Source organism: Zingiber officinale, chromosome 6A (assembly GCF_018446385.1).
Source record: "Zingiber officinale cultivar Zhangliang chromosome 6A, Zo_v1.1, whole genome shotgun sequence".
Taxonomy (NCBI): domain Eukaryota; kingdom Viridiplantae; phylum Streptophyta; class Magnoliopsida; order Zingiberales; family Zingiberaceae; genus Zingiber; species Zingiber officinale.
This window is the reverse complement of record NC_055997.1, coordinates 111,587,453-111,608,130: the sequence shown is the minus strand read 5'-3', so window position 1 is coordinate 111,608,130 and position 20,678 is coordinate 111,587,453. Positions and strand designations below refer to the sequence as shown.

The 20,678-nt window shown below is 37.2% G+C and overlaps 1 protein-coding gene across 1 annotated transcript; it reads left to right on the top strand.

The window, feature by feature from the left end:
* Positions 1-2,511: 2,511 nt before the first annotated feature.
* Positions 2,512-20,394, top strand: LOC121995158 (endoglucanase 8-like). The gene is made up of 9 exons (XM_042548975.1): positions 2,512-2,721; positions 2,813-3,229; positions 3,754-3,846; positions 4,167-4,352; positions 4,486-4,570; positions 5,654-5,817; positions 5,931-6,241; positions 7,640-7,676; positions 20,329-20,394. The coding sequence occupies exons 1-9, from the start codon at positions 2,512-2,514 to the stop codon at positions 20,392-20,394; spliced, it is 1,569 nt and encodes a 522-aa protein (XP_042404909.1).
* Positions 20,395-20,678: the final 284 nt, after the last annotated feature.

Below are 20,678 nucleotides of genomic sequence, written 5' to 3'. Positions count from 1 at the left end.
TAACCCAAAAGGCCTAATCATCTCATGATTAGCTCTTAGGGCTAATTACTAACACACTTTGCCAATGAAGATGATTATGTTGGTAAAATTACTTTTAGACTTATGAATAAAGAGTTTCAATGGATGTTTAGTGATTTCAATAATTGTTATGGATTGTCTACTGGTAACTCTTGTAGGTTTGATTCTAGGTTTAATTGGAATCATTTTTAGAGTTCGATCACTGGATTAGAACAACCTTATGAGCCCTCTAGAGCTAAGGCTTCTCACATGCAAAACTCTGTTTTTAGATACCTACATCTGTTGGGGTTGCAAGGTTGCAAACATAGTCCCATATTGGAAACACATGGGAAAGATCATGGGTTTATAAGAGAAAAGATATCTCCATTGACATGAGCCCTTTTGGGTAGAGCCCAAGAGCAAAATCATGAGGGCTTAGGCCCAAAGTGGACAATATCATGTTATTGTGGAGATATCTAAATTCTTTTCGATCCTACAATTGGAAAGTGATTGAGCCATGTGAGTACAATATTGACCTCGAACAAAGAAAGTGGGAGCTCCTATGTTCGGATCAAGAGGACCAGCCACCAAGCAGGAAATCCTAGTAGGTCGAGTGGACCGAGGGGCAGGAAGACCTGGTGGGTCGAGGATTGGACGTGGGAAGCCTATGGTCTTTTGTTTGAGGGGGAGGGAGGAACACATGGGAAAAATCATGGGTTTATAAGAGAAGAGATATCTCCATTGGCATGAGACCTTTTGGGTAGAGCCCAAGAGCAAACCATGAGGGCTTAGGCCCAAAGTGCGTAATATCATGTTATTGTGGAGATATCTAAATTCTTTTCGATCCTACAACATCGAGTTATGAGTAAGACTATTTTTGGTAGAGGGGAAAGTGATGGAGTCATCAAGAAAGTAGAGCTTTATGCTTTGTGGGCTATGTTGCATAAGGTTGATTTTGATTCTGGTTTGTAATGAGCCCTAGACTGTTAGTATATTCCCTGACATGCGATAATTATTCTCTGACAGGTTGTTATGATTCCCTGGCTTAATTATTCTCTGCCGAGGTAAATGTCTCCCTTATGTGTTAGTCACTATTTCAAAGGCTAGTAGCCGCCCGTGATTTATCTTCTCCATGTTGGCCCTGGGACGAATTGACGGAGGCGCTGGGGGCGAGCGTATTCGCCTTTTACCACCACATAGTTATCATATGTTCTCTCTGCTACATCAAGATGATTCATTTTACCTTTGGAGCAAAGCTTTTGTGAGCCAAGGTATCATGGTTATTAACTCTTCAACCTCTTTTCTCTGGTGCCCCCATAGACTGGCGTAGTTGATTTATATATGAGTGTTGTTATCAATAGGTCTGGAGTCGATTCACAGCAGGTACAGAATATCACATTGGTTGCCTTAACCCCTCTTTGCATGTTTTGCTGTTAGTGCGACGATTTATCTCCTTTCCAGATAATGAGGAGCCACCCTAAAAGGGCCGCCAAGGTGATGTTTACCTTTTTACTATTAGGATACACGATGGATATTCGGTCGACCTAATGAATGAAAATGCATAATAATATTCAAACCATGGTTGACAATTTTTTGACGTAGTTTTATAATATATCAAGTTCATTCATAGTAAAAATGATGTTTCTTTGAAAGAAACATAAATATATGTTTCTTCTCGTAGACTATGCAAAGTATTCTATAACATTTTTTGAACATTAACGGTTATGGTGGATTTTAATTTTTTGTGTAAATTCAATCGAGACCAATAATTTAACTTATTATGCAATCGAAACTGAACTAATGAATTAATAAACCAATTTTATCTTGTTTATATCCTCAAAGAATTAATTTAGGCAAGCATATAAGTTAATAAATACCACATATAACAAAATTAAATGACACTCGCCAAAATAATTTAGGTAGATACTTATGTTTGGGTGAAAGGGAGAAAAAGAAGTTATTATTTGAGTTACCAAAAATTAGTGACAAATGGAAACTTGCAAAATAAATAAATAAAATTAAAATTGTGCTTCTTCCTAGCTATTTCTACGTTATATAATTGCTATATATAGATATAGATATAGATATAGATATGGATATGGATATAGACATAGATATAGATATAGATATAGATATAAACTATATTATAATTTTAAGGATGGTTTCATTCCAATTTTTTTTCAAATCTTCACAAAATTAGACATGTAGAATTGTAAGGATGGTTTCTTTCTAAATTAAATGGAATAAATTATTACGATTCAATTCAATATTTCGTTGATTAGATCAAATCATGCATAGTTTCATAATTCATATTTCTGGGACGGGTTGGCGGTGTTTTGCCACCATAATTCAAATAAGGTTTACATTGACTTGATATATATCTATACTTCTTAAGGAAATTTCCCTTAGTTGGCAAGTGAGGGGATAGGTCCAAAATGAAACACTATCATCCATTTCTATAAATACCTATTAAGAAGACCTAAAATTGATGTGAGATTTGAGGAGAAAATGTCGATGGAGAGGATTTGCGTTGTAGTTTGTGGTGTGTTGTTGTTGATGTCAACTGCAATGGCATCGGTTGTATCGGCTCAAAACCCCGATTACAAGCTCGCGCTGAGCAAGAGCTTGTTGTTCTTCGAAGGGCAGCGATCAGGGAAGCTTCCTCCTAACCAACGCCTGACATGGAGGAAGGACTCGGCTCTACGCGATGGCCAAGAGGCTGGTGTAAGACAATTAGCTATACATACACGCCTGCCTATTCTTGTGTCTACGAGGAACTAGCTGTAATTAATCGATGATCTATTTGTTTGTTTAGGTTGATCTGACGGGCGGATACTACGACGCCGGGGACAACGTGAAGTACAGCTTTCCGATGGCGTTCACGGCGACGTTGTTGGCGTGGAGCATCATCGAGTTCGGCGACGGGATGGCCAAGGGAGACGAGTGGATTAATGCTGCGGAAACTCTGAGATGGAACACAGATTTCTTGCTCAAGGCCACGGCCAACTTGCCCAACACCGTCTACGCCATGGTGGGCAACCCCTACAGCGACCACGTATGCTGGGAACGGCCCGAGGACATGGACACCCCGCGCCCCGTGTACGCCGTCAACACCACTCACCCGGGCTCCGAGGTCGCCGGTGAGATCGCCGCCGCGCTGGCTGCTGCCTCAATCGCCTTCAAGACCTACGACGCTGCCTACTCCGGGCGCTTGTTGTCTAAAGCGAAGGGGGTACGTATTTGAAACCCTGAAAATTAATAATAGAAGTGATCATTAGGGCTATATTGGTGGCAAAAGGTATATATGTTCGCCCCCAACGTTTCCATCAATTCGTCCAGGGTCAACACGGAGGAGGTAAATCACGGGTGACTACTATCCTTTGGAATAGTGACTAGCACATAAGGGAGGTATTTATCTCGATTTTATCGAAATTCGAATCCCAGATCTTATTGATGACAACACCTCATGTGCTAACCACTAGACTCATCCGAAGGGACGAAGTGATCATTAGGGCTGTATGAACGGTGTTGTGATAGTAATTTATCGCTATAAAAATGTATATAATTTCAAAGATTTTAGGATTATGTACGTATAAAAGTTCTCCTACACATACAACTAACTTCGACGCTTATTTAAATTCAACACGCACACGCATGCAAAATAGCCTGCACTCAATTATCGATGCTTAATTAATGTTCTAACGCATATAAAAGCATACAATTTAATTTATTTGTTTTTTTATAATTTTTTTGCAGGCGTTTTATTTCGCAAACACCTACCAGGGCTCATACAACAATAGCATTGGCGGCGCAGTCTGCCCATTTTACTGTGATTTCAGTGGCTACCAAGTAATTATAATTAATATTGTTTTAATTAATTTCTTTTATTTCTAGTAAAATATTTATATAATTATTCTATGAACAGTTGTAAATGGCTAGAATACTAGTTAGAATTGACTTTTAAAGAGTTCAAATAATATCATATTTTATTTGTCGTCAATTATATTTTTTTGTATTTATTTTCATATTTAATTTTTAAAAAATATCCCTCCCTATATTAATAACTAATTATATTTTTAAAATAAATATATTATTTAAACACTTATATTTATTTTCTAGCCGGCTAAATTTTAGCCATTAAAATTTGCCCATTATTATATATGTTGCAGGACGAGTTAGCTTGGGCTGCAGCATGGTTAAATAGAGCCACCAACAGCAGAAAATACCAAAAACATGTTGATACAGCCATTCGAAAAATGAAGTTCAAGGCAGAAGTAACTGAGTATTATAACGTTGACACTGAGTTTTCATGGGACAATAAACAAGTAGGAATTTACGTCCTCCTAAGCCAGGTATTAATTAATTTTAATATATCTATTAATGAATATAAATATAAAATAAATATATTTATTTTTTAAAATAATTTTTAAAATTATAAACTGACTTTATTTTTTTTGACTTATGATAAAATTTTTAACAAAATTGCAGATTGGTCAGTACGAAAAAGAAGCTCAAACCTTTGCATGCGCCGTGCTACCAGAATCCCCCACCAGGACCACCAAATTCACACCAGGTTCGTCAATTAATTAATAACTTCTCGTGTTATTAATTATCATTTTCTCGATCGATTAAAAAAATTAATTAAATGACAGAGTGAAATAACTTTCTGGCTAGGGCGCAATCGGTAAAAATAAAATTATCTCCCAGATTGGAAAATATCTTATTATTTTACTAAAAATATTGACTCTAATGTTTTTAATGAAATCTAAAATTAAATTAGTTAAAATAAATTTAAAATTTATTAGTAATTTTTTTATAGTTATTTTTTATATAAAAAATATACATATCATTATTCTCTTTAGTCCCATTTATCTTAGGATTATCAACATCACGAGGAGAAACTTTAATAAATATTTTTGGCTGACAATTTTAGGATATATTTACTTGAGGATTATCCTTGATAACCTTAATTATCCATCCAACATTATCAATTAAAATCTTGTTTGGTTTAGGTAATCAATGATTCCTGAGTAATATTCCATGCACGACAACTCGAAATCGGAAAACTAAGGTTTTTTTTTATTTTACAGTTAATTAATTTTTTAATAAAAATATCCTCTGATAAGAGAAAAATATTAAAAAAATAAAAAAAAAACTTTAAACAAAGAGAAAACACATAAAAGTTTTTTTAAAAAACGTTAAAAAATAATAATAAATAAAAAAACGTAAAAAAATAAAAAAAAATAAAATAAAAAAGGGATTTTTTGAAAACCCATAAATAAAAATTTTTATAAATAAAGTAATATGTATGATTAGTTGTTGTAATTGAGGATAATACAATAAAATATTAATTAGATTATTTATTAAAATTATTAAATAAATAAGTTTTCATTGTATTATCTAGTTGAACTAAATAATATTTGATTATATTTTATTTGATAATCAAATAATTAAGATTATGTATGATAACTTAAACTAAATCTACTTTAAAAAAATATAATATTTAATATAATACTTTAATGAATTAAAGTATTTGATGTTATTAATATAATATTTAATATATAAAATTAAATTAATTTTTTATGAAAAAAAATCTTTTACATATACGTGTCAACGTGTCATAACTAGTATATATAATTCAGTTATTTATGTGCAGGGGGTCTGCTCTTTAAGACCGATGGGTGCAACAATCAATTCGTCGGTGCACTTTCTTTGCTTGCTCTTATCTATGCTAAACATCTCACGCAAGCTAATCAAATCATCACCTGCGGCAACACCCAATTTCCCCCTTTGAAGCTGGTAGAATTTGCAAAAACTCAGGTAATTAATTTACCATAAAAAAACTCAGGGGCCTGAGGGCCGGCATTATCGATCGTCACTTTCTCTGAAAATTTACAAATGTTTGTTTGTTTGTTTGTTTGTTGATGTTATAGGCCGACTACATCTTAGGTACCAATCCAATGGGAATGTCTTACATGGCCGGTTACGGCCCCAAGTTCCCTCAACATGTTCATCACAGAGGGGCCTCCCTCCCGTCCATCAACACGCATCCCTCTTTCATCGCATGCAGAGACGGTTTCTCTTACTTAAACGGACCCAATCCTAATATGAATGAGCTGACTGGAGCTATTGTCGGAGGGCCTAACGATGGAACAGATTATTTTCACGATGACCGACGTCAATCGGCGCTAACTGAGCCCACCACTTATGCCAATGCGGCGTTTGTTGGTGTGTTCGCTTACTTCGTTGATCATAATTAGAAGTAAAATTGTTGAAGCTTGAAATTGAATTGTTATACAAGGAGATCAATAAATGTACGTTCGACATTTTACCAAATGAAGCTATCTTCAAAATTTTCAAAGGCCGGCGTACTATACTTTGGATGTTTGGTTGATGAATTTGAGAATGAGAGAATGAAATAATAATAAAAGATAGTATTTGAACTGTGAGTTTGAGAATGATTTCTATATTTATGAAAATTAACCAACCATCCATATAATTAATTGGAATTTCATTTTCATTTTCATTTTCATTTCATCTTACTATCAAACACATATTCATAATTATTCTCATCATTTAATCAAACATGACTTAATATTACTAAAAGACATATATATATATATATATATATATATATATATATATATATATATATATAGAGGACTGAATCCATAGAAACCTTGGCTTAGTGTCATTACTGTAAGCGGCGGATGATTGGTATGCAGGATCGGTTGCAACGGTTTCACATGAATGTAAATCAAGAGATTGGCGGCTTTCCAACTAGCCATTGTACCTGAGATTGCGATAAGTGCTTCTTCTTCTTTGGAGCTTGTTCTTGGTCCCAAGGGAAATGGGGTGACAAAGAGCAGCTTGCTTCTCCAATTTTGGATCATTGCTCGACTCTATATATATATATATATATATATATATATATATATATATATATATATAGTTTTGATACTGTGCGCGTCTTCTGGTATTTTTTTTTTTAAATCCAAGATTTTCTCATCAAAACAATTTCGCTTTTCTGTTTTTAAAACCTAACTTTTACTCTCCTCGCTCGTCTCCTCGCTCATCCGCCTCCGCCTCCGCCTCCACCTGAACAGAGTCTCTGTCTCCGCCTCCGCCTGAACAGAGTTCAGGACAGGAACATCGTTGTCTTCCTCGCTCGCCTCGGTGTTCCTCGGTTACTCTCCTCGCTCGCCTCGGCGTTCCTCGCCGTTCCGCGGAGTTCCTAGTCTTCGCCTCGGTGTTCCTCGGCCTTCCTCGCTCGCCTCGGTGTTGGAGAAGAAGCTGCGCTTATCGAGAGGACAAAGCTGGAGCGCAGCGTCGAGGCGGCATGGCGCGACGGAAGAACCCGACAGGCTGACGCGGCCGAGGAAGCTGTTGCGATGTTGGGCGGTTGAGTTAAAGTTGGAGTTGTCGTGGTAGACAGAGACCTCGATCGTGCTCTGTGGGAGGTCGAGGGGGTCAGCGACAGGGAAGAGCAGTGTCTCGTCCCAGCAGGGGCTAAGGGAGTAGAGCTTGGTGGCAGTGCGGCGGCGCTTGCCTCGGAATTCCAGCGAGACGAAGGGATTCGCCGATCCATTCCGGGTTTTCGGCTTCAAATCGTCTGCTTTCAAGGTCTCCACGGCCAACGTCATCGATCTCATCCGCTCAAACACTCGCTAAGCATACGAGTTGATCATGAAGGACGACCAATTGAAATCTTGGATTTAAAAAAAAAAAAAAACAGAAGACGTGCACGTGCGCGTATAAGAAGACGCGCATAGTATCAAAATTATATATATATATATATATATATATATATATATATATAGATATATATATATATATAGTCCAGGTCTCAATGGGACGCGCAATCAATTGGTAAATTTCATCCTATCTGTACAGGTACTGCCCCAACCTCTCACAATGAGATGGTGGGACCCACTACTTAAGTGTGGGCCCCATCATCTCATTGTGAGAGGTTGGGACAATGCATGTACAGGTAGGATCGAATTAACCCAATCTGAACCACAATTTAAAAATTGAAAAAGGTTAATAATGGTTCAGTGTACGTAATTAATATCCCATCTCACTTTTATCATTTCCTAAGTTACATCGACCACCACGAAATATTATTAGAATGAATAATTATTATGATAATTTCTTGATATAAATATGGTTATAAACACTTTCTAATGACATTTAATATAAAATTTATTAGAGTATCTATAATGATAATTTTCACAAATATCAATTATTTAACCGTTAAATCTAATTATTATTATTTTTTAAAGATATAACTCAGTTAAAATAATTCAAGATAGCCATAATAATAAGGCAGATGCCAGAAAAAGACATCTTGAATTTTTTCTAAACAGATCAGTTTAATTCCTTTAAAATCACAATTAGCTCGGTGTGTCTCATTGCTTGAGGCAGTGATTAGTTGAAACATATCTTTGAGGACTATCTTACAATCGTCTTCTCCAAGTGATCTTACCCAATTATTGCCACCATTAAGCCCAACCGGTCATGCACAGAAAAGCCGCCTATAGTAACCGTGATCGTAAAATTCGATTTCGATTAAACTGAATTAACCAATTTAATCGATCAAATTTAAAAATTCAATTTGTTTATAATAAACTAATTTATTTTATTCTCTTTTGTAACTATATATCACAGTTGTTAAGAATTTGGATAAGGGATAATATCCAATTTTATGATTTTACATATATATCACGTTACCAAAGTTATCACTAGTAATAAGAAGTAAGTATATATTCTCAAAGTCAACTATTTAAAAAGTTAAAATCAGATAGAAATATATATTATTATTGAAAAGTCTGATTAATTCGATTAAAAATTGAATTAACTTATGATACGGGAATAGGAAAAAACAATTTTAATCCTTTTTATTAATTTTGTTGAGTTAGGTTTTTAATGTTATTTTAATCTTTTGCATATTTAAGATTAGAGTCTATATATTTGACCTGCTTAGTTGTTTTGAAGAATTTTGGTTTAATTATATTTTGAACTGTGGTCTTCTTCTTGGAACAAGTATTTTCTCTATTTTTTGATATTCTCTTTTGAATCAATAAGTTGTAGAAGTATCAATTTTAGTATTCGTGCGCGAATTAAAGGAGTTGATAGTATCCGTTGCGTTAACCAATCAGTTCAATTTGTTTGATTTTTATTAAAAAGTTTGATCAGTTCATATAGTTCAAAAAAAATTCAATTTATTCAGTTTTGATTAAATTGGTTCGATTTGGAATTGATTACTAAGCCTCAACCTATAGTTTGCAATCACTCAATTGGCTAGTAATATTCATCAAATATTCACCACTATCATCCCATAAATTACTCTTAATTATTTGTGGTTGTCATTGAATAGACCCGAGGATCTGTATTAATGGGAGCTTTGTGCACGACCTTTCTTGTGTCATCGGACATAACTAAAATATTGATATGTGTATCAATATCATGCTGATTGGTCATGTTTTAATCATACTTTTATCAATCTTAATCTAAGCATATTATTTTTTATTTATCATATCAACAAATAATAATAACTAGTCGTCATTTAGATGTGTTGCATGTATATTTTAATGCATTAATACACGTAAATTAGTACCTAGACCTATAAATTGGACTTGGTAAGGGTGTGCTAGGCCCATGCTATAGTACAATATAAGGGACGACACTTGAGAATCCCAACAGGAGGCTACTTTTTCATCATGTGTGTGTCCTAGTTTTCACATGACACAAGAGTGATCCGGAGCTATTGACTAGTAGGGGAAACATGTCTGCATGATGATCCACATCTCAACTTGCGTCTTCAAATAATACTCCATCCAACATTTTCAGTATTTGAAATCCTCACTAGAGAAAACAGACAGCGCGTACGATACTGTAGCCTTCTTGATAAGCCATTTAATAATCTTTCACAACAAAAATGAAAAATAATGTATACCAAGACTTGATCTTGGATTAGTAGTACGAGAGTAGAAAAGGCAAAAAACGGTTCAAGTGGTGTTGCACCAATTTCAAAAAAATTTGAAGAATCGATAAATTTATCAAGAGAGGTTAATTATTAGACCAATTTTGACTTACGATGAAAATTTAAAAATGGAAAAAAGTGTATAAAATTATCCTATGGAAAAAAGACTTTTTATCAAGATAGCCTTTTATATTGTTGGTACAAAGCTTACAAAATTATCCATTATTGATGTCTATCAAAAGAGGAATGTGGCCTAAGTTAAACAATCTAGTAACCTTCCCACATTGATAAAACCCTTAAGACCCAAGTTTAACTTAATAAAATTGTCAAATATCAAAAAAGGAGAAATTGTTGGTGTAATCAGCCTCTAGGATTTCAATGTTTGACAATATATCTAAGTTTGGTCAAATTGACCAAGGATTGATCCAAACATAACTTGATGTTTGGAAGAGACAAAGTCTAGTTAGGATGACTAGAAAGGGCAAGTTCTAACTAGAGGTTAGGAAAGACAAAGTCTAGGTAGATTTGTAGAACTGAATGTCTGGCAAGGGCAAGTCCTAACTGGATGTTATGCAAGACAAAGTCCAAGCAGGTTATTAGGACCAGATGTTTGGCATAAACAAGCCCTAACTGGAAGTTAGGTAAGGCAAAATCCAGGCAAGTTTGTGGGATCGAATATCTAGCAAGGGTAAGTCCAAGCAGGTCAAAGCTAACCGGATGTTTGGCACAAGGAAATCCTAGGGGAGTGAACCTTGGGTGGTAAGATCCAAAGGAGTAACTCTTATGTGATAAAGTATTGGATGTAGTCCAAGCATGAAGCCTAATAGGTCGGATAGAATTAAAGGAGTGCACTTGATCCTAAGGGATTAACCCTTAGGAGGTAGACTTGGAGGAGGGACCCTCAAGGAAAAAGTAAGCCTAGTAGGTCAGGTAGACTTACAAGATTAAGGATTAGGTTGCTTGTTTGTTGTTGTATGTGATAGGACCCTTGGGCGGCCGGCTAGAGAGGGGTGAATAGCCTTGCAAAATTAAAACAACCTTTCTCGAACTTTATAAGCTAAATTGCACTAAAACTTGTATATAATAAATAAGACACTAAGAGAAAGAAGAGGCGTAAACGATTTACTTGGTTACAATCAGGGAAGTTATTAATCCAAGGCAGTTGAAGCTCACTATCAAAGTTTTCTTTAGGGGGAGAAGCCTTTTACAACATTAATGGCTCACAATAACAAAGATAGAATCAAGTAGAATCAATTACAAGTGTTTTTCAAGTCATATTTTAGCTTCTGGGACTAGGCTTGTATTTATAGCCCTGGTTAGGGCGCCTGGAAGGGTTCCAGGCATTTAGAGGGGGATAAAACTTTATCTCTGTCATAATAGATCACGTTTGACGCGTCCCGGATAAACATAACCGTTCAGGCGCCCGAAAGGATTACGGGCGCCCGGACCTAAAAGTCAACATTTTGTTGACTTTTAGACCCAGTCTTCCACTCCGATTCTGCTCACTTTGATTCGAGTCTTCTGCTCCGGCTCTGCTCACTTGGGTGATCTCAGCCATACGGAATAGGGATCACTTGAACCCAACTTTCGGCCTTCTCGAGCAACCTTCCGCTCCTTGTTGCTCGTCCCTCAAAATCACCATGTGCTTCCTTCTCATTTACCAGCGTACTCTTCCGCAGCACCTCGTCCCTCAGATGCACCAAGCTCGTCGGCTCTATCCCATGTCGTCCTTTTCGCTGGCTGTGTCTTTTGCTCGTCTCTTCAAGAAACCTTCTGCTCCGGCTTCTCGTCCCTCGGAAACATTACAAGCTCCATTCTCGTCCGCTTGCGTACTCTTCCGCAATATCTCGTCCCTTGGATGCACCAAGCCTATCGGCTCTCTCCCATGCCACCCTTCTCACTAGCTGCATCTTTTGCTTGACTTCCTGTGCTCCTAAGTTTCTGCACACTTAGACACAGGGTTAAAAACCAACAGGATCTAACCTGACTTGGTTGATCACATCAAAGCTGCCTTGGGGTACCAATAATCTCCTCCTTTTTGATATGATCAAACCCAAGTTAAGTTAGGGTAAACAAATAGCAGTTTATAAAAAAGATTTGCAAGTATAAAAAATTTTACAAGTACAAAAATTAAGTGCAAAAATTAAAATTTAAAATTTTATATTACCCTCCCCCTAGACTTAATCTTTACTACTCTCCCTTTTGATCACATTAAAAGTGAGGTATGTTAAACATATTACTTGGAATGTCAAAAAAGTCTAAGGGTTTGAAAAATCTGAAAAAAAAAATCAAGAAGTTTAAGCAATTGAAAATCTAGATTTTTAGACTTGGAGAAAAAAATCCTGAAATTTTTTTATAACAAGTAGAGCAAAAAAAGAAAAAATATATAATGTTCAGCAAAGATAACTTATGTTTTACATAAAGTCAGATCTTAAAAGAATGCTTAAGCATAGTTATTAAAAAAAAATTGAGATATTTTCTGAGAATATATAATAGTAAGTGACTTTGCAAAAATATAAAATTTCAATAATTGACTTTTCGAGAGTTTATAGAAAATTCACCAACAAAAAAGTTCAAAAATGTTTTCTTTCTAAAAAAAAACGAAGTTCTAATTAATGTCTAACATAAATCATGCAAAGATATTTGATTTAACCATGATTTTGGAACCCAATATAGGTTCCTACCTACTTGATTTATCAAGAGTTTTTTAGGAACATGTTTTCTAGATAATTTTATAATTTGCCCCTTGTGAAATTTATAATACCAATTCATCTTTCGATGATATTTGAAATTTCTTTCTGGAGCAAGAGAAACATTTATGCATGAATTATCCTTTTCTAATATTTCTATTTTATCTTTTAATTTCTCAAATTCTTCTTTTAGACATGCAAATTCTTTCTTTGATTTGATATACTTTGTTCTCTTATTATACAATGATTTACTTACCATTTGTACAAATTTATATAATTACTTTAGAGGAAGTTTAATTACATGACTTACCATATCAATTTTTGATGCTCCCCCTGTAGTGATGCTTTCCTCTGACGATGCTCCCTCTTCATTGATGCTTTTGTTGTTCATTGAGGATGAGCTTGCTTCATCTTCTGGTAGGTACTCGGCTATTAGAGTTATTCCGGTGATTTCCTCGATTTCAGATTCTTCTGATGATGACTTGGTGTCCATCGAAGAGTTAGATTCGGCTTCTTTTGGTTCTTCATAGAGCTTCAAGAACTTTTCCTAAAGTTCTTTTGCACTTTGATAGTTGTCGATTTTATCAAGATCTTCAACCGGTAGTACGCTTAAAAGATGAAATTCAGCCTTATCATTTGACGTAAAATGGTTGCGCTACTTTTTGGTCTAGAGGTGTTTTTTAATTTCTTCTCCGTTCGTGTTCTTCGATGCTTCATAATCATATTTCATTATTAATAAAATATTAAAATCTGTTTTAAGAATTACCTCCATTCGTCACTTCCAAAACGCGAACTCCCCCTCGAACGTTGGTGGGTAGATGCTAGCTCTGGCCATTTCTTGTTTGCTTTAGTCGGGGGTTAGTCCTTCTGAGACGTCCTAGCTCTGATACCACTTGATAGGACCCTTGGACGGTCGGCTAGAGGAGGGTGAATAACCCTGCAAAATTAAAAAACCTTTCTCAGACTTTACAAGCTAAATTACACTAATATTTGCATATAATAAATAAGAGACTAAGAGAAAGAAGAGGTGCAAACAATTTACTTGGTTACAACCAGGGAGGTTGTTAATCCAAGGCAGTTGAAGCTCACTATCAAAGTCTCCTTCAGGCCGAGAAGCCTCTTACAATGTTGATGGCTCACAATAACAAAGCTAAAATCAAGTAGAATCAATAACAAGTATTTTTCAAGTCCTATTCTAGCTTCTGGGACCAGGATTGTATTTATAGCTTTGGTCGAGGTGCCTGGAAGGGTTCTAGGTGCCTAGAGGGGAATAAAATTTTATCCCCATCGCAACGGATCTTGTTTGATGCGTTCTGGATAAAAATCATGGTCCGGGCGCCTGGAAGGGTTCCGGGCGCCCCGGACTGGTCCGGGCGCCCCGAACTGGGTCTGGGCACCCAGGACTAAAAAGTCAACATTTTTTTGACTTTCGATCCTGGTCTTCTGCTCTGGTTCCGCTTGTCTTGATCTGGGTCTTCTGCTCTGGCTCCGTTTGCTTGGATGATCTTGGCCATCTGGAATAAGGCTCACCCGAATCCAACTTTCGACCTTCTTGAGCATCCTTCTACTCCTAACTTCTCGTCCCTTGGAATTGTCTCGTGCTTCCTTCTCGTCTGTCGGCATACTCTTCCGTAGCGCCTCATCCCTCAAACGCACTGATCTCGTCGGTGCTCTCCCATGCTGTCCTTCTCGATGGCTGCATCTTTTGCTCGTCTCCTCGAGCGACCTTCCACTCTGGCTTCTCGTCCCTCAGAAACATTGCATGCTCCCTTCTCGTCCGCCCGCGTACTCTTTCGCAACATCTCGTGTTGGTGCAGGAAGCACCAGACGATCGGACATGAGTTTTGATTATGTCAAAGGGTCCAAATTTAAGTTATCTTATGATCTAATAAGGTTGATTGAGCTTGTAGGAAAGTCCTAAGTTGTCTTAGGCGAAAGTCCTAGTGGATTCTAGGCAGGTGGAAAACCCTAGGGGGAGGTAAACCTAGGTCTTAGGAGGCGGTAACTCTAGGTGATGGAAAGTCCTAGATGTAGTTGGCAAGTGGAAAACTCTTGGGGGTGGTAACCCTAGGTCCTACGAGGTTGTAATCTTAGGTTATGGAAAACCCTATGGGGAGGTAACCCTAGGTCTTAGGGGGTGGTAACCCTAGGTTATGAAAAACCCTAGGGGGTGGTAACCCTAGGCGGAAAGTTCAGTCAGTCTGAAGGATTGGTCTGGCAACAAGTAATCTCTCATGAGAGGAGTAGGTGAGGACGTATTCCCCGTTGAGGGAACAATAGGTGTCAGTTCGACCTAGGGTTTCTGGAGGAAATCCGAAGTCAGAATCGGACAGTCCGAAGGTTGTCAAATTAATAATGATTTATATATTATTTGCTATTTTGTCTAAATCTATTTTGCAGGAACCTAATAGTTTTATAAGGTCAGACTTAGCCTTGATCGATCGACTGAACCAAGGATCGGTCGATCGATCGATCGGTCGAACAAACCTCCAAAGCAAACAGATAGATTTCTAGCCAGATGAACGAGTTCGACCGAAGGATCGGTCGACTGAACCTAGGGTTCGGTCGACCAAACAGTGGATATACGATGATCGAAATGAGGCTAGATTGATCAGATCAGACCAGATAAGCCAGCCAGGATAGCGGGATCGGTCGACCGAACGAGGACTCATCCGAAGATGAATCTGGATAGGAAGATGGACCGATTCAAGCAAGATTGGTCAACCAAACCAGGGGATCGGTCGACCGATTAGCAACAAGTCAAAATCGGATCCCGATATCAGTGGATTTGGATCAGGCCTAGCTTTGTTATTTAAGGAGGGCTCGACCAGTTGCTTCAACAACACAATTTCTGAGATCAAGAACGAACAATTGCTTCTTTCTTCAACGTTGCCCTGATAATCGACGAAAGACTTCCAATTCTATTGTTGTCGGTAACTTTGTTATATTGTACTTCAAGTTTTGTAATCTTTATTCAAACTATTAGTGATTGCCCATCGAAAGTGATCAACGATCGTGGGCCTTGGAGTAGGAGTCATCACAGACTCCGAACCAAGTAAAAGAAATTGTGTTAGCATTGCTTTTGTCTTGTTCTTTATTTCGCTGCTTTACTTTGAGTTTTTCGAAATGAATGAATTAGCCACAAGAACTATTCATGCCCTTTAGCACGTCATCGATCCTACATCTCGTCCCTCAGACGCATCGAGTCCACCGACTCTCTCCCGTGCTATCCTTCTCTCTAGCTGCGCCTTTTGCTCGACTTTCTATGCTCCTAAGTTCTTGCACACTTAGACACAGGGTTAAAAATCAATAGTATTGGAACCTCAAGGTTATTTTGATGTGATCAAACAAGTTAAGTTAGGTCCTATTGGTTTTGATCCCTGTGTCTAAGTATGCAGGAACTTAGGAGCATAAGAAGTCGAGTAGAAGACGTAGCTAGCGAGCAGGATGGCACGGAAAGGGAGCCGATGGGCTCAGTACATCCGAGGGACGGAAGGGTTGTGGAAGAGTACACCGATGGACGAGAAGAACGTGTGCGACGTTCGAAGGACGAGAAGCCGAAGCGGAAGCCTGCTCGAGGAGAATGCCAAAATTGGATTCGGGTAAGCCTTATTTTGGTTGGCCAAAATCACCCAAGTGAGCGGAGTCGGGGCGTAAAATATGGATCGAGGCGGGCAGCACCGGTGCATAGAATTCGGATCGAAAAAGTCAACGAGGTTGACTTTGAGGGGCCAGGCGCTCGGACCCATTCCGGGCGACCAAAGTCCAGGCGCCTGGAACCCAACTTTTATCATCATCGATGTGGGCATTGACCATTGCGTCAGGGATAGAAATTTATCTCACTTCAGGCACCTGGAACCCTTCCAGGTGCCCCAACCAAGGCTCTAAATACAACCTTAGTCCAGAATCTTAACAACAAGCAATTTGAGTTCCAACATTTGTGCGCTTCATTTTGTTAGTTTAGCTTTATCTTTTTGTGCTTTCACTACTGTAAGAGGCTTCTTCGTCTAAAAGAGATACTTAGTACGATTCATTTCTTTGGATTAACAACCTCCCTAGTTGTAACTAAGTAAAATCTGTGAGCTTCGTCTTTTAGTTTATTTCTTTATTTTATTTTATGCAAGTGTTCTTTTAAGTCCGAGAAGGGTTCGTTTCTTTTTAATTGTGTAGGGATATTCAACCACCCTTCTAGCCGGCCAACGGGTCCCAACAAGTGGTATCAAAGCCAGGATGCTTCAAGAGGACTAACCACCAATCAAAGCACCGAATCAATGGCCAGACCGAGCATCTATCCACCAAAATTCGAGGGGGAGTTTGCAAGCTGAAAAATGAGAATGGAGGTATTTTTCAAAACTAATTTCGATTTATCATTAATAATAGAATTTGGTTTTGAAGCACCCGAGGGCAAGGAAAAGTATCAATAGATGAAGAAGGAACAAGCTGACTATGTGGCAAACGGTAGGGCAGAGTTTCATCTGCTAAGCGTACTACCACCACAAGAAGTCAACCGGATCGGACCTTATGAGTTCGCAAAGGAGCTCTAGGTGAAATTCCTAGAACTACACGAGGGAACCTCGGAGGCGAAACTTGCGAGACGAGACGTACTTCGCAATCAGTTCACCGACCTCCAATTTGAAGAAAACGAAACCATACCATAGCATACCTTCACTCGAGAGTTAAGGAGCTCATCACCAGACTTTCGAATCTCAGAGAAAAGGTAAGCAACCGAGATTCGCTAAGGTACGCACTTAATGCATTCCCTAGAAATAAGAAATGGGTATCATTAGTAGATGCCTACTATATCTCTAAGGATCTAGAAACTGTTACCTTAGAAGAGTTGTTTTCAACTTTTAAAATTCATGAGTCGAGATGTGTAGATATGAAGAAGGAATCGACGCACAACATTGCCCTTAAGGCAAGGATGGACGAACAAGATTCAAAATCTTCTCTCGAGGATGAAGAAATTAAACAACAATGATGGTAAGACATTTTAAAAAGTTATTTAAATCAAGAAAAACTAACCATCAGCATGGTAGAAAGAAAAGGATGATCAGATGCTACCACTGTAACGAAGAAGGGCACGTCAAAGACAACTGCCCCAAGCTTAGGAACAAGGACAATGACAAAGGAAAGAAGCATGCCCAAACAAACAAGTACAAGATTCTAAAGGTGACGTGGGACGATACGTCGTCTGAATTGGAAGTTGAGGTCTTCTCTAGACTTGCATTAATGGCAAGTCATCAAGAAGATGAACACGAAGTAAGCTTGTCTGAAATGAGCATCGAGAACATCGATGAAATGGGAGCTACGTCGAAAGAAAGTAGCTGTTCAGGGGGAGTTACGGATAATGAAGTCAACAAGGTAAGTTATGTATGATCTCTCCCACCTGACAAGTTGTTTAAATTTATGAAAGTATTAACCAAAGATTATTGCAAATTTGAAAAAGAAATTTAAAATTTAAAATTAATTTTAGCAAAATCTTGTCTATTAGAAGAGTTTGACAAAATAAAATTAGAAAATGATATTTTGTAAAAAGAAATAAGTAACTTGAAAAATTTATGTATGCTCATATAATACAAGTTTTAGAAAATTCAATAACCTAAATTGGTATTTTAGATATCACAAAAGATAAATTAGAAATATTTCAAAGAAATATGCCCCGAAGAAATTCCTAATTAATCCAGTTGGCTGGAACCTATATTGGATTCCAAAGTCTTGTCTAACTTGAACTTTAATTTAGACTTAGCGCTTTCAACAAGAAAATTAAACGTTTAATTTCCTTATGAGACTTTGTCTAGAAGTGATTGATGATCCAATAACCAAGAAGGCATAGTGTCTCACCATAGCTTGGAAGCCAAATATTGAAATAAAATATTTAATTGACTAATTGATGAAGCATTAAAATTGAAATTAGATAATGCTTTGAATAGTTATTCAATTTTTTGAAAAATTCTAAAATTTTCTATACAAATTTTTTAAAATTAAAATTTTTTTCTTGTGTTTTACCAAAATGTATTTTACATGTTGCGCAAATTTTTAACTTAGAATTTTTTTCTCTTAGAAATTTTTTTTACTTAAAGTTTTTTTTTTTAAATTTACTTTACCAAAATTTCTATAAAAATTAATTCTTGAATAATTATTTAACTGAGGAAATTTTTTATTTTTTTGAAAATGTTCTAAAATTATTATATTATTAACGCTATCAAAATTGTTCTCAATATTTCCAAAATCAGAGTTTACTTTGAAAATTTTTAATGGAAATAATTTTTAAAGTTTTCAAAAATTGACAAGTTTTTTTAAAAATTATTTATCAGAATTACCCTTAGATTTTTCTTGATATCCCATTTTTTATGTGATCAAAAGAGAAGAAGGAAAAGATTAAATCTAGGGGGAGGTAGCTTGTAGCTTGGTAGCTTAAAATTAAATTTCCTACTTTTTGTGCTCTATTGCAAAATTTATCTTCGCTTTAATTTTATTTGTTTGCCCTAGCTTAACTTGGGTTGCTTACATCAAAAATGGGAAGATTGTTGGAATCCCAAGGTTGTTTTGATATGATCAAACAAGTTAAGTTAGGTCCTGTTGGTTTTGATCCCTATGTCTAAGTATGCAGGAACTTAGGAGCACAGGAAGTCGAGCAGAAGACGCAGCTAGCGAGAAGAATGACACAGAAAGGGAGCCGACGGACTCGGTGCATCCGAGAGACGGAAGAGCTGTCAAAGAGTACACCGGTGAACGAGAAGAATGTGCACGACGTTCGAGGGATGAGAAGCTGGAGTGGATGCCTGCTCAAGGAGAAGGCCTAAATTAGATTCGGGTGAGCCTTATTTTGGTTGGCCAAAATCACCCAAGCGAGCGGAGTCGGAGCGTAAGATCCGGACCGAGGCGAGCAACATCAGAGCAGAGGGCTCAGACCGAAAAAGTCAACGAGGTTGACTTTGAGGGGTCGGGCGCCCAGAGTCTGGGCGCCCGGAACCCAACTTTTATCATCATTGACGTGGACATTGACCGTTGCATCGGGGATAAAAATCTATCCCACTCTAGGCGCCTGGAAAGGAGGAACTTTTCCAGGCGCCCCAACCAAGGCTATAAATACAACCTTGGTCTATAAGCTTAACAACAACAAGCAATTTGAGTTCCAACACTTGTGCGCTTCACTTTGTTAGTTTAGCTTCATCTTTTTGTGTTTTCACTGCTGTAAGAGGCTTCTCCGCCTGAAAAGGATACTTAGTGCGATTCATTTCCTTGGATTAACAGTCTCCCTAGTTGTAACCAAGTAAAATCTGTGAGCCTTGTCTTTTAGTTTATTTCTTTATTTTTTTTACGCAAGTGTTCTTTTAAGTCCAAGAATGGTTCATTTCTTTTTAATTGTGTAGGGATATTCAACCCCCTTTTAGCCGGCCAACGGGTCCCAACAAATATGACCTAACCTGACTTAGTTGATCACATCAAAACTACCTTGGGGTACCAATAGTATGATTGCTTTGCATGAACTTGGAGCTGAAAGCAAAATAGTAAGTAGACAAATGTAAATGGTTGAACCGGACTTGATTACGATTGAACTAAACTAGTTTAGAAGATCGAACCAGTGGTTCGACAGACCAACTGGGTTCAGTTTAGGATTGCTAAGTTGTAAGAAATGTTGACATGTAATCTGATTAGGTTCAACTTTATTATGTGGATGAGGATAAGGATAACTCAGATTATGTGGATAAAGATAAGGCTTAATCTAGATATGACTTCACCTAGATAGAGCTGATTAAGATATGACTTCATTCAGATAATAGTTGATCTAGATAAAAATCTTATCGAATTCTATAAGATGAGACAAAGGATCTACATTCAAGATAATCGTTCTTCCACTACTCTATCTCCGTGCTTGAAAGAAAAGATATCAAGGTGAAACTCTGCGATTGGGGAAGATCCAGGAGGGATGCGCTACGCTATGCTCAAGACTTCTAGATCGATTGTCAACTAAGTTTGTTTGTATTTACAAGTCATACTTTATCTTA

What these genes read in the sequence shown, in the direction of transcription:
- LOC121995158 (XM_042548975.1), top strand. Translation starts at nt 2,512, where the DNA reads ATGGAGAGGATTTGCGTTGTAGTTTGTGGTGTGTTGTTGTTGATGTCA. An exon ending in GCGATGGCCAAGAGGCTGGT is followed by an intron (nt 2,722 to 2,812) that starts GTAAGACAATTA and finishes TTGTTTGTTTAG; the next exon opens with GTTGATCTGACGGGCGGATA. An exon ending in AACACTCGCTAAGCATACGA is followed by an intron (nt 7,677 to 20,328) that starts GTTGATCATGAA and finishes TAATCTGATTAG; the next exon opens with GTTCAACTTTATTATGTGGA.